At 40.6% G+C, this 13,032-nt stretch overlaps 1 protein-coding gene across 1 annotated transcript in view; it reads right to left on the bottom strand.

The window, feature by feature from the left end:
- Positions 1-12,322, bottom strand: part of LOC101861392 (methylosome subunit pICln) — a 15,215-nt gene extending 2,893 nt beyond the window's left edge. The window contains exons 1-5 of the mRNA XM_005108714.3: positions 12,102-12,322; positions 6,337-6,473; positions 4,825-4,926; positions 3,202-3,312; positions 1,498-1,638 (exon numbers count right to left, since the gene is read on the bottom strand). Coding sequence (XP_005108771.1) covers positions 1,498-1,638; positions 3,202-3,312; positions 4,825-4,926; positions 6,337-6,473; positions 12,102-12,220 — 610 coding nt within the window. The 5' untranslated portion in view covers positions 12,221-12,322. The remainder of the gene's footprint in view (positions 1-1,497; positions 1,639-3,201; positions 3,313-4,824; positions 4,927-6,336; positions 6,474-12,101) is intronic.
- Positions 12,323-13,032: the final 710 nt, after the last annotated feature.

Here is a 13,032-nt window from a genome sequence, read left to right on the forward strand (position 1 = left end):
GATGATGATGATGATGATGATGATGATGATGATGATGATGATGATGATGATGACGATGATGATGATAATGATGATATGCCCTGAAAAGTGTGCTTGTTTGGCACGCTGAGTCTCTCAAGATGTAAATGAGAGAAATTAGATGATTAGTGGAGGTAACTTTTTATGTACAACCAAGCCTCTTTCCTTACAAAAGAATATCAAACATTCTCACACCAACTCCTTACATACTCAATAACAGTGCTTGCCAACCAAGGCGATATTACCCGCCAGCGGGCCATTTGGTCATTTTGGGGGGGAAGTGGGAATGACCGGGTCGCGACAGCTGATTTCTATCGGAAATTCATGAAGGTGGGCAGTACAAAGATGTTTGAGTCCCAATCCTAACTCTTGAACTTCGGGTTATTTTCCACGTTTTGACAGACTTTTTTTCCAGATTTCATGAAACGCGTAACGGGGTATCCACGCAAAACATTAATAGGGCTAAAATTGAGTCATAGTGAAAGGAGAAGCAGTTTATACATTTAGCTAACACTTCCCAGTCAAAATAAATCTATTAGGATTCAGAAAAGATTGCATTAGCACTCTGTGATTTGACTGGATGCTGGGACTGTCCACTCAGGGACTGGCCGAGTTTCACTGGACGCTCCCATTGTCCACTCAGGGACTGGTCGAGTTTCACTGGACGCTCCCATTGTCCACTCAGGGCTATAGGGTCAAAGGTGACAAAAGTGGGCTCCGATTTTTGAAAAGTTCACCAGCACTGCTTTAACCCTTTCAACCCGTTAGGCCTTTTACCGGCCTGGGCAATATTTTGCTATATACCATAAGGCCCATTCACCGGGGCACGGATTACCCTTAGTAGTGTAGTTCATCAAAAGTACTCTCTTTATTTCTTGTTCGTTGTCTTACAATATTTCCACCTTGGAATAAAGTAAACAAGGGAGGGAACACATGTGTTTATTTCTCCATGTTCTTCCCCTCAGCCTTTCTTTGTTTTTTGTTTTTGTAAAGTGTTTTACGGCGCTCGCAACTGCATAAGGTCATATGAGCGCGCGGGACACACCTAACATTTTCGGTTGGTAGGAAATTTTGAATTTTGCCCGGGTGGCGGCCGAAGCCTACTCTTATCGATTTTAGACCACAAAGGGATCTTTAACGTGCGCAACTTGCACACGGGCCCTCCGAGATTTTTCGCCCTTGTCCGAGAAGGCTAGGTGCAGATCTTTCCTACCAGAAGATCAGGGGTGTGGCAGAAAGACAGCAGTAAGGAGGAGCCAAGGAGTAGCAGTAGAAAGGCTGCAGAAAGAGTCAGGAGCCCAGAGGAGGGGGCAAAGGAGGTGAGGGGGTGGGGGCAGAAAAGTGGACATGAAATCAGTCTTTTTGTGTACGTGAACTTGTGAAATTTGCAAGAAATGTCCAGGGACAGAGATTTGAGAAATTTCAAGATTTCGGGATCAAAGGGTTAAGACAAAAGCAGATAAAAGAACAGTGACTTACCGTTGGTGAGTGTGAGCTGCTGAGTGCGAGAGGCCAAATCGGCGTCTCCTTGACCCCCCAGTAACATCTGGTTCATGCGCTCCAAGTTCGCCCGCCCTTCCTCGTTCAAGTACGCAAACCCATCCTCATTTTGGAAGTATCCTGACAAAGACAGAACACAGCTGATTTCAGGATCGCTGTTTTCTTTTTCTCTTGAAAGATAACAGTACATCTTAGAGGTAAAAGAATATCTGTTATTTGAAAAATAAACTCTAATCCATCTTTGCTGGGGTTCATAACATTTTTCTTTTTAACTAAACAGGCAAAGCTGTATCATGCATATTGTTTTAAGATCGTCTGTCAAGATGCAACAGGCCATAATTATACAGAAAACCCCCCCCACAAGGATGAAATGGAAAGTGTCCGTTAATACAGGTGGCTGTCATGGGCGATTTAACTGTAAATACAATGGGAACTGTCCAAGATGGCCACCCTCTATCGAGGAAAAAAGCAGCTGCCTTACACAAGTGTCATTATAATGTAAAAAATACACAAGAGAGGAAATAGGAACTGGCTATTCGTACAGGTGACTGTCTTATACAGGTGGCCGTTACAGTAGGTTCGTTTCGAGTGTGTCTTGAATATAGTTAACTGACTGATTCAGCCTGCAGATAATTTTGATTCCGGACCCAAATAATTTGTGACCGCTTCGTGACCTCATGGGTTGTTTCACAAATAATTAATAAAGAAATATCTAAATATGTGAGGCAGCGTGGTGAAATCAGGCTCTCGTCAATTTTTGGGCATGTAGAGTTATTGGTATCATCTTAAAGCTTGTTCACTTGTCTTTATTTGGATTTTAAAAGTATCCATTTATCTTGAATACAAGTCGAGATATTTACGAAAGAAGGAGATGAGGGTCAGCTGTTTTCAGACGAAAAATTAGTGAGAAAATGACCGCCAAAAGTTAGTTATTTCCTTAGCTTAAGAGTCCGTGGTAACCGAAAATTTACATTTTCTGTGCCTTTAATTAACGTTTTTCAGAAAAATCCACACAGAAATGAGTTCTTTATTGGGCATAAAAGGTGTTGAGCCAAAAATCAAAAATTTAATAAAAATTAACAAACCTGCGGAATAATGCAAATTTCTTCATTTTTATTATTTTGACAAAAGCCTGATTCCACCATGCTGCCTCACATTTGAGAAAACCCTATGTGTGGCATATAGAAATGTTCAGAATATAAAATACTATTCAATGGCACCAGCAAAGAGGGTTGAAATGTAAGTGGTAAGGAAAAAAGAAGAGAGAAAAGTTATGTGGAGAAAGGAAGCAATAGATAAGAGTCGCTCTGAGCGTCCAAACAAGGAGAGAACAGTTAGCCGCTGTGAGTGGTGCTGCGGGCTGAATCAGTTAACTCTTTAAACCCCATCGGATGCTGGTAGCGCCTGGCGGTAATAACCCTGTTCCCCATAGGATGCTGGGAGCGTCCGATATCAGTGACAACTGTTTCGTTTCATTTAGTCCTTAATTTTGCTTGTTTTTCGGAACTATTCCTGAACCAAGTTCATTAGTAATGACTCAGGGGTTGTTTCTTCCATTTAGAAGTTAGAGGCAAGCTTTAGGGGGTTATAATGAGACATAGTGTGCCAGGTTTAGGCGACTGTAGAAAAAAATGCCGGGAAACGGAGGAAACAACTCAGGGTCTAAAGAGTTAAGATGCTCACCGTCACCAACTCCATCTCCTTCTGCATCCTGAAACTCGTCGTCTGAGAGCTGGCAGTCGCTGTCTGGGTGGAGGGTCTGGCAGTGGGCCAGGGCGGAAAACATGGTCTCCACTACACACAGAGAGAGACATCAGAGGCGGGAGATATAAGAAACCAAAAATACGTAGTAGTAGTAGTATAGGGTTTTACGACGCTCGCAACTGCGTAAGGTCATATGAGCGTGCGTAACACAAGTTGTTTACTTTCGCAAAAGTTCACTGCACGATTGGTTAACTATTAGACTTTAAAATGCTAAAATATTAAAATTCGGCGCAAATATATTTTCAATTTAAAACAACTCTTATAAGTAACAATAAAAAATTTTTACAATATAGTTTCGCTTTACAATTTGCAATAAAAGCCAATGGCCTTCATAAAATTCAAAATATTGCTGGGACCAACGACGTAAAAAATGTCTTGCAATTTCTTGCATTTATAATATTTCCTTCGGATCTCTCCAAAGTCTAGACATTCGGTTAAGATATGGTAAAATCTGTGAAATTTTTTTTTTTTAAATTAGACGCATAAAACACAGCAATCATGAAAGAAGAAAAAGGCCTATCGTTAACTTGATTTTAGGACAGCGGTGTTCTAAGAGGAAGAAAAAAACACACAACTAGAACCTCTCTTACGAAGTTATCTAAACACCATAAAGCGAGCAAATCAAGTAATTTTTCTCCTCTGATCAACCTTAAAAGTGGCTAAAAGAGCTATTACTTATCCAGAGAGACAGTGGAACATCATCTGTTCTTCTGTAGAAAACTAACTGATTTAAGGGGATGTTTTCTTCCCAAGCTACCCCACACATCTAACTGCCTCTACTCCTCAAGACAACAATTAGAACAGACATGCAGCTATTACAGAAAGGCATCATGCAGAAGAGTTAACGCTCAGATGCTACTGGATCGCTAACAACAAGAACAACATCCAGAGAGCAACTTCTGAACATTTCAATGTCCTTATGATATTCATTACTCCAGCATTCAATCAAAATTTGCATACATCTGTTTTCTTAACAGAGCTTAGCAAAGACTCATGCCCAAAATCTGATTGTCGACAATGTGATTTTTCTTTACACAAATATGTGAGGCAGCGTGGAGGAATCAGGCTCTCGTCAATTTTTGGACATGTAGAGTTATTGGTATCATCTTAAAGCTTGTTCACTTGTCTTTATTTTGTTGAAAAAAATATCCATTTATCTTAAATACAAGTCGAGATATTTGTGAATGAAGGAGGTGGGGGTCACCTGTTTTCAGAGGTAAAATTAGTGAGAAAATGGCAGCCAAAGATTAGTTATTTCCTTGACTTAAGAGTCCGTGGTAACTGAAAATTTACTATTTTTTTTTAGCCTTTAATTAACGTTTTAAAGAAAAATCCACACAGAAACGAGTTCTTTAATGGGCATGAAAGGTGCTAAGCCAAAAAACAAAATTTTGATAAAAATTCACAAACCTGCAGAAAAATACAAGTTTCTTCACTTCGATTAATTTGACGAGAGCCTGATTCCACCACGCTGCCTCACATATCTCTTAAAAATTATTCGCTCCAGCAACTAAAAAGGACTCAAAAGCAACAAATACTTACGGGATCCACTGTTCTCTGGGGCAAACCGGAGCTCGGTCAGGGAGACGTCAGAGCCCCCATCTTCATCTTCCCCGGACTCCGCTCCTGAGTCTTGATCAGCATCTGTGAGGGGAAAAAAGACAAGAGCAGAGACCAACTTTACTTGAAAGCTTGTGGGAGGGGGGGGGGGGGGGGAGAAAGGTCACCAAAAATTACGTAAAGACACATCAGATCACAAAATGATAGACCTCTTGGACTTATATTTTTCATGAAATTCAAGGACACTAAAAAAAACCCAACAACCTCAGAACGAAACATCACTCCTCTTGTGATGTCCTCTTCATTAGGTGCTGTCTTTGTCATTATAGGAAAAACAGAAGAAATTTAGAATTTTCAAATGTTTTTTACATTTTATTTTCTGACATACGCAATTCACTACAGGTCTGCTCACCCCCCAGTTATCTTTTCTTAGTCAACAAATAAAAGAATAGCAACCTGGATTAAAAAATCGTAATACAGCCAAGGACAGGTTTTTTTTTTTCATGCCTTGTCAAGGACAGGGGTTGTAGTCAAGAATAAACGTAATATAAACAAAGGGGTGATGAAAAAATGTCTTGGTGGGCTTGTCCTAGTCAAGTTCAGAAAAGAAAAGAGGGGTGGGGGGGGGGGGGGGGGGGGCAGCAGTTATTGCTCGCAAAAATAAAAAAAGACACTTTAGGTACTAAAGAATACAGTCATAAGTCTTTGATCCTGATTTTGCAACACAACACACCATGCCACGAACCCACCATAGCTAATTGTTCAAGTTTCAAACAATGAACCACTTTTAACAAATTCTCTTCTTGGCCTAGGCTATAAACCACACCACAAAAGGGCAAGAATTTTGTAACATCCTGTCAATCTAATGTTTGCCTTACTCCTGGATTCGGCACTTCTAAAGTCTAATGTTTTTCTAAGGGCAAAGTGGCACTGAGCGACTTCAAGGGCTCAATGCGAAGAGGATGTTAAAGTTAAACAACTGCATGCGACGTAGTGACATAGGGTCTGGCAGTTTTTCTCCCCTTATATATACTATACACCGGGAAGGTTGACAGTCGGTTGAGGTAGCCGATATTTTAAAAAAAATCAGAATCAGGGGTATTAATAGTATTATTATGATCGTATATTTTTCGGAAAATTGAACAAAAATCACAATGATTCCGCCATATTCGTAATAATGGGCAGTCCGGATAATGATATCAATAATACATTATATTCACGATACAGGTTAAAATTCCCTTGAATTTTCAACAGGCTTATTAAATGTCATTGCTTTAAGAACCGAAAAGAAGTAGAAGCAGATCAGAATGACCATCAACCAGTGACAAACTATTACATTCTCCACACTCAGGAAAAGCAAGCAGTCCCAATACTCCTTCCTACCAGAGCACAAGACCATGTGATTCGCCTTTGGTCTCCACTGGGCTGAACAAATGGAGCGAAAATCGAGACTTTAAAAAAAATAAGATAAAGCTAAAAATGATAAATTCTTACTTGGGAGCTTAGCATCATAATGCAAGAGCAGATGTTCTTTGGGAAAGGCATGGAGATCACGAGATATTGCGTGCAAGGAAATAAGTTTGTACTCCAGTTGAATGCCTTCTTGACCTTGATTCAGCCACAGCACAAAACTGAAACCAAAAGAGGAAAACACTGTGATTAACAGAGCAACAGTTGTGGCAGAAACGGCACACATTAACATATAACTCAATGATTACAGATACACAGATACACTACGTACATGTAATCAAGAGAGATTGAAGTCTGCTGTTTCTTAACATTATATCCGCTAATGCCGCCATGTTATGAGTCGATACTTATTATATATTGTAGAATACCAATTTATTTGTCAGGCATGCTTTATTATTCCTTGGTATCAATCTCAGACTGCTCTCTAATTATGCTTTACTAATTAATCTATTTCAAGGCCTGATTACCTAAAATTTAAAAGATGCTAATTAGGTCAGGAGGGCACTAATTAAATCTACTATGATCATGATCAAGATTCATGTGAGGTAAGTTTGTGTTGACTTGTCATTGACTCAAAATTACAGTCTTCACAAAAAGTTAAGGACCACTTACAAAAGTGCACTTAAAATAAAAACCAGGAAATCAAATTATGCCTTCTTTGACAAACATTTAATTCATCAATCCATAAGTGCAAAAAAGAAATTTCGTACAATCGAGACCGAAATGCGTAATTCCCAGCGCTTAAAAGGGACCCACTATCAAAATCGAAAATCATAAAAGAAAGGGTCTCAAAAAGTCTCAGCAATATCAAAGAAAAAGACCAGTTCAAGTTCGTGAATGTCAATGGAATTGTCGGAAATGCGTGTGCCCACCATTCCCGGCAAGGCAATCAAGGCATTCTGACAGGGCAGCGGTATCTGCAGGAGATCTTTCGACCTCTGGTCGTCACGGCGCTGCAGCACATTGGGCTTGCTGCTGTCCTTCAGGACGACAACGCCACGCTGCACAGGTCCAAGGCGTCAACGCCTTCATGCTGCAAGCCAGGATTACCCGCATGGTTTGGCCAGCCAACAGTCCAGACCTCAATCCTATTGAACAGTTGTAGGCTGAGTTTGAAGGGAGAGTTTGGGAGAACTACCCTTTGCCCACCAGCAGCTGCTTGGATGGCTGTAACAAAAATGGAACAACATTCCCCATGCCTTTCTTTTGTCATTTTCAATTTTGAGGGTGGGTCCCTTTTGAGCACTGGGAATCATGTCATCCATTTTGGTTTCGATTGTGACGAAGTTTCTTTGTTGCACTCATGGATTGATGAATTAAATGTATGTTAAAGAATGAATGATTTGATTTGCTGGTTTTCTTAATTTTATTTTTCGTGCACTTTTACAAGTGTTCCTTAACTTTCGCGAAGACTGTATATATACACAGTATCACAGATATAGGTCAAACACAGAAGACTCGAATTCATGCATCCGTCGAAGTGTGCCTGCAGTCCCGTTTTTTTCTTCTTCTTTGTAAGATCCCTCGAACTACTGAGGCTGGTCCTGACGAATGTGAGCTATCCATGTTATGCTATACATCATCATTTGTCTTTCAAATTTGGCAGCAAAACTAGCGCACACACTAGCCTATAACCTCATACCAGTGATATAAAAAAGAGGTCCAAAAAAAAACCTCCACATTAAAAGCCATACAAAAAGGTTCGGGCCTAACTACAGGGAAGTTTTTGTAGCCTACTATTAGTAATAGGTCCTAGTCCTATCCATTGAATGGAAAAGAACAAAATCCTCCACCCCCCCAAAAGTCCTTAAACATGACTTTTACTTTACTTTACTTTTCCGATCCAGTGGCCATTTGGGTTCTAGCCCTTCGGTCTGTCGATATGGCAAAGAATTGACAGGTTTTAATCAGCTGTGCTTTGTCGCCAAAGCCTTAAACATGACAAGCACAGCTCTGTGATTGGCCCAAATATAGATCACTTATTTCCGCCATCTATTTTTGTCGTCTTCTGGGGTTTCCCTTGAGAGTTGAATAGATTTATCACCCTTTATTATTTTTATTCATCAGAAACTTTTGTACTACTGTCTCTTCTTTTTGTTCAATCATTATCCTATTCTGCAACCCTGTAACATGATTGTCATTTTTCATCTTCAATTGGTTATATAACTTCAAAGATTCTCTGAGGTGGAAAATCTTTGATAGCATTACACTCAACCAATGTTTTTTTGTCTCATCCCTCATACTCATGATATCAGAGTTTATCAGTATACCTGAAACATGATGATAAATTCATCTCTATAATTATTTATACAGAATTAAATCATAGACGAATTGAGCCGTGTACAACACGCTGCACTTTTCTACTTTTAGTAACTTTGTCACTGTCATTCTGAAGAATAAAAATTAAAGAAGGGCGATAGATTCTAGAGATCCAATCTTGATAACTGGCGAGGGAAACCCCGGAAGATAAATAATAATATAATAATAATTGCATTTATATAGCGCAAATCCACGCTCAAGAGCATGCTCTATGTGCTTTACAACTACTATTATTATCCCAGCAGACCCTCTGAGAACACTCAGAAACATTCTCGGCTTCCGAGGAAGCATACAGTGCAAGCTGCGGATTTCACGCGCTCAAACACTATCAAACTGACAAGATCGTTCACTGTCTATAGCCGGGTACCCATTTCCATCTGGGTGAAGTGAACAAAATTTGTGCAAAGTGCCTTTCCCAAGGACAAAATGTCGGGCCCCTGACAGGATTCAAACCCACGACCTTACGGTGGCGAGTCCGAAAGCCTAACCACTAGGCCACCAAAGCCACAGAGACAGAGAGAGAGATCAGAGAGAGATCAGAGAGAGAGAGAGAGAGAGAGAGAGAGAGAGAGAGAGAGAGAGAGAGAGAGAGACAGAGACAGAGACAGAGACAGAGACACAGAGAGAGAGAGAAGACAAAAATCGTGAAGACCAAATAGGCAACACAAAGAACAGGGATGCAACCTAACTGCAAAACATCAAATTATGATAAAATAAAAATTCAACACCCCCCCCCCCCCCTCCATATTTTTATTAGATCTGAAACCACCCTACTCTTGACTCTTGGGGCCTAACATGAGAGAACGTCAACATGACCTTTGCGCATGCGTTAAGCGCTCTCAGTGAAGTGTCATTATAGCTCTAGGTCAGTGGCCAGAGAATAAAGATGGTTGATGTCGACAATGCTAAAGCCTTGCACGCCTAATCGACATGCGACTACACAGGGGGCGTAAAGAGGGCAGCGATTGGTCGAAGCTTCGACCCATTAAAACATTAAGTACCGTGAGCATACTCTGGGAATTCCCGGTTTCGCTCTCACGCCTTTGACCGTCTTCTCACAGTAGGTTTGGAGCGTTCATAGAAGAAGAAAAAGAAGAAGAACTGTAAGAAGAAGCAGGAAGAGCATAGGAAGAGGAGGAGGAGGAGAACAAGAAGAATAAGTTTGGGGCCCAAACTGGCCAATGATAATTGGGGGGTGGAAACTGCCAAAAAAGCGCCATTTTTTGCTTGAATTTTAATTTTCTAGCTTTCGTGCTTCCTTCCAGTCTAAGCCTAGTTCACTCCTCAACGATTACCTGGCAATTCAGGGTCTGGTGTTCAGCTTTGGCTTTGGACTTTAATGAACGAAACTACAAAATCACCAAACTTTTAACAGAGCTAGCTAGCATCGTCTTAGCCTAGAAAGTATGAACTTGGCTGTTTGTTGGACTGTCAGTGGCATTGGCCTTGCCTTACGCTTACTCACTTACTTACTGAAATCTGACACTGAATGAGAATGTAAGAACGAACAAAAGGCCTATTATTTATCAATAAAATGTTAAAATTCTAATGACGGAAGGACTTCCGTAACGAGCGACCACCCCATCAAACACAATAAAGAAGAGGCCTAACCCTAAGAAGCCTACCCCTCCAACCCCACATGCCGTTAAACGTAGAAATGACGCATCTTTCTGATTGGCTGCTAATTTTAGTAATGTGATGTCATCACTTCCTGGGATACTCACATGGAACGGCGTGTTTTCGGTAACATTTCTCTAGAATCTAGATCTAGATTCTAGATTAGATCTAGATCTAGATTCTAGATCTAGATCTAGTAGGCCTACCTGGACATGATGGAAGACCGCACGAAAATTGCCGTAAAGACGCAGGAGGACTAGATATATATCTAGATCTAGATATTTAAATTTAGATCTACCAACCCCCCCCCCCCCCTCCTGCATTTTTAATCACTAATACATTTTTAAAAATAAACAACAACTTCAAAGCATCTCTACAAATTAGGGCTATAATTTATGGAACTGTTGGTCAGTCGGGAGGAGGAAAAAAGAAAAAAAACAACTGTCCGGGACCGGAATCGAACCGCTCCAAAAGTCATTGCTCGACATCAAACGCAGACGCGCTATCAAATCAGCTATCAGTATCAGAACTTCCGAGAGAAAGGTGTAGATTAAGCATAATATACATAGACACTTCCATCTTTGGTGCCATGCGGTTGTCTATACTTAGATGTAGTCACGTGATCGGAGGGGTATCCTGGTCTGACGTCAAACAAGATGGGCGCCTTACCTAAAAATAGTTTGCATCATTTCTACTTTTAATCGGGAAGTGGCTATTCTCATCCGGGGTGAGAATAGAATTACGATCGACCTCTCACCCCGGGTGAGACTTGCGACCGTAGGCTATTCTCACCCGGTTTGAAACAAGACCTGTTTTTCCTAATTTCGGAATACTTTCTATCGATGTGGATGATCAAATTGATAAAAGCCAAGAAAAAATTACGTTATAGCACAAAAGTAAGCTAATTTGATCGTCTTCAAAGACGCTATGGCTATTTCACTGTTCGAATCGAGCCGAACTACGCGGTTCGCCATTTTGTTTTGCCCGCAAGTTTTCGCAAGATCTACTCCTCCCCTCTCTCTCTGTCTCTTTCTGAATAAAATTGACCAAAACAAAGTTAAAAATGATGTTAAAACACAAAAGTAAATTAATTTGGTTGTCTACAACAAAGATGCTACGGCTATTTAACTTTTCGAATCGAGCCGAACTCTGCGGGTCGCCATTTTGTTTTGACCGGAAGTTCTCGCGCTACTTAACTCCTCTCTCTTTCTCTCTCCACTGCCCACAGACAAAATTGGGCGCTTTTTCGGTAGTTCCCACCCCGCAATTGTTATTCACGGGTTTTGCCCCCCTGACCTAAAAAAAAATAGGAAGGGGGGTCATGCCCCCCTGAATTTTACCACAATTTAATGTTTTGCTGTTGTTAGGTTTGATATCTTAGCTCACCGCGAATCAAACGTATAGATCTAGATCTAGATCTAGAAGTAGGTCAGGCTCAAATAAGGGGGGTGGGAACTACGCTTTTAGTAGGCTACAGTTGTAATGGAACGTTTGTTCACGGCACAGAATTCTACAATTTTTCTGTTATCACAGTGTAGAATTCTGTGGTTTAAGGTGAACGCAAAATTTGTTGGCCTAGATCTAGGCTATAACGGTGAACGCGCACCGGGTGAGAATAGCCAAAAGACTCGCCTGCACTGAGGTGGCCTTTAATCGCATGTTCCTACCCCTTGTCACTAGCTAGCCCTCAATTCTGCTCTGTCTCATAGTGGTAGCTGCCAAAATGATGATAGATCTAGATCTAGCAGTCTGCACAAAGTAAATAAACTAGATCTTAAATCTAGCTCTAGATTCTAGTCACAGTCACAGTGGCAGTCAGTGGTAGATCTACTGCTGGTTTACAATCAAATCACCTTTCCGTTATGTACAAAGTTCCTGAGCCAAGAGCAGAGCTTTCCACTGTGGCTTGGACATTTTCTTCAGTGTGCTGAATTCCCTCTAAAGGGATAGAGTAACTGGACAACTGAACCATTTTCGATTTTGTTCACAACACAATAAATATTGTAAGCGCAGAGATCTTGGTCTGAATCTGATTGAAATTCGTGCGTCTCACGTTTCTTGACCACTTCTAACAATAACAATAATTTGAAGTAACCTCCCCTGGCTGGGCTTTCACATCCGGTAGCATAATCTAAATACTGCAACAAACAAAAAAATACTCTCATTCTGTTCTGGAGCTGGGAACTTTAAAAAGATGCGACTCGAACTTTTTTGTTTAAGTGAAAAAAATGTACAGAAAAAATAACTGTCGGTAAGACTAGGAGATAATGAGGAGATGGTTTCTGTTTGACTAGGTTGAGGTGCTCTAAATGTGAGCTAAGGGCTAGGGGGGTGGAGGTATTGCGTGAATTGATTTTTTTTTAAAAACATAATGGGGCCGTTGCATGGGCCTATTATACGTTGAAACGGCAAGTGTTTTTTAAATTTTATTTTGTAGAAAAAAGGGCTAGCATCGTTAGGGGAATTTATGTCCACAAACAACAAGTGATTATGAAAATTGTGTTGACTTTTGACACTCAAAAAAGTGAACTGATCTGGTACCCCTCCTCCTTCCCGTCCCCTCTTATTAATTATTGTTACTTTTTATGTTACGTAACCCATATTTCTATACACACTTAGATAACATTTTGATGTGGCCTTTTTCATCTTCTCCTTGCTGCTTTTGTTTCAGTTAACATTAGACAAAAGCGTTGTTGTTTTAATAATGGCTCCCCATGTTTGTTTTTTTTCCAGCAGACTAAGCAATTATAATATAAGCTTAAAGGAGCATCGGGAGGAGGGGGG

The sequence above is a fragment of the Aplysia californica genome, unplaced genomic scaffold (genome assembly GCF_000002075.1).
Source record: "Aplysia californica isolate F4 #8 unplaced genomic scaffold, AplCal3.0 scaffold00711, whole genome shotgun sequence".
Classification (NCBI taxonomy): Eukaryota; Metazoa; Mollusca; class Gastropoda; order Aplysiida; family Aplysiidae; genus Aplysia; species Aplysia californica.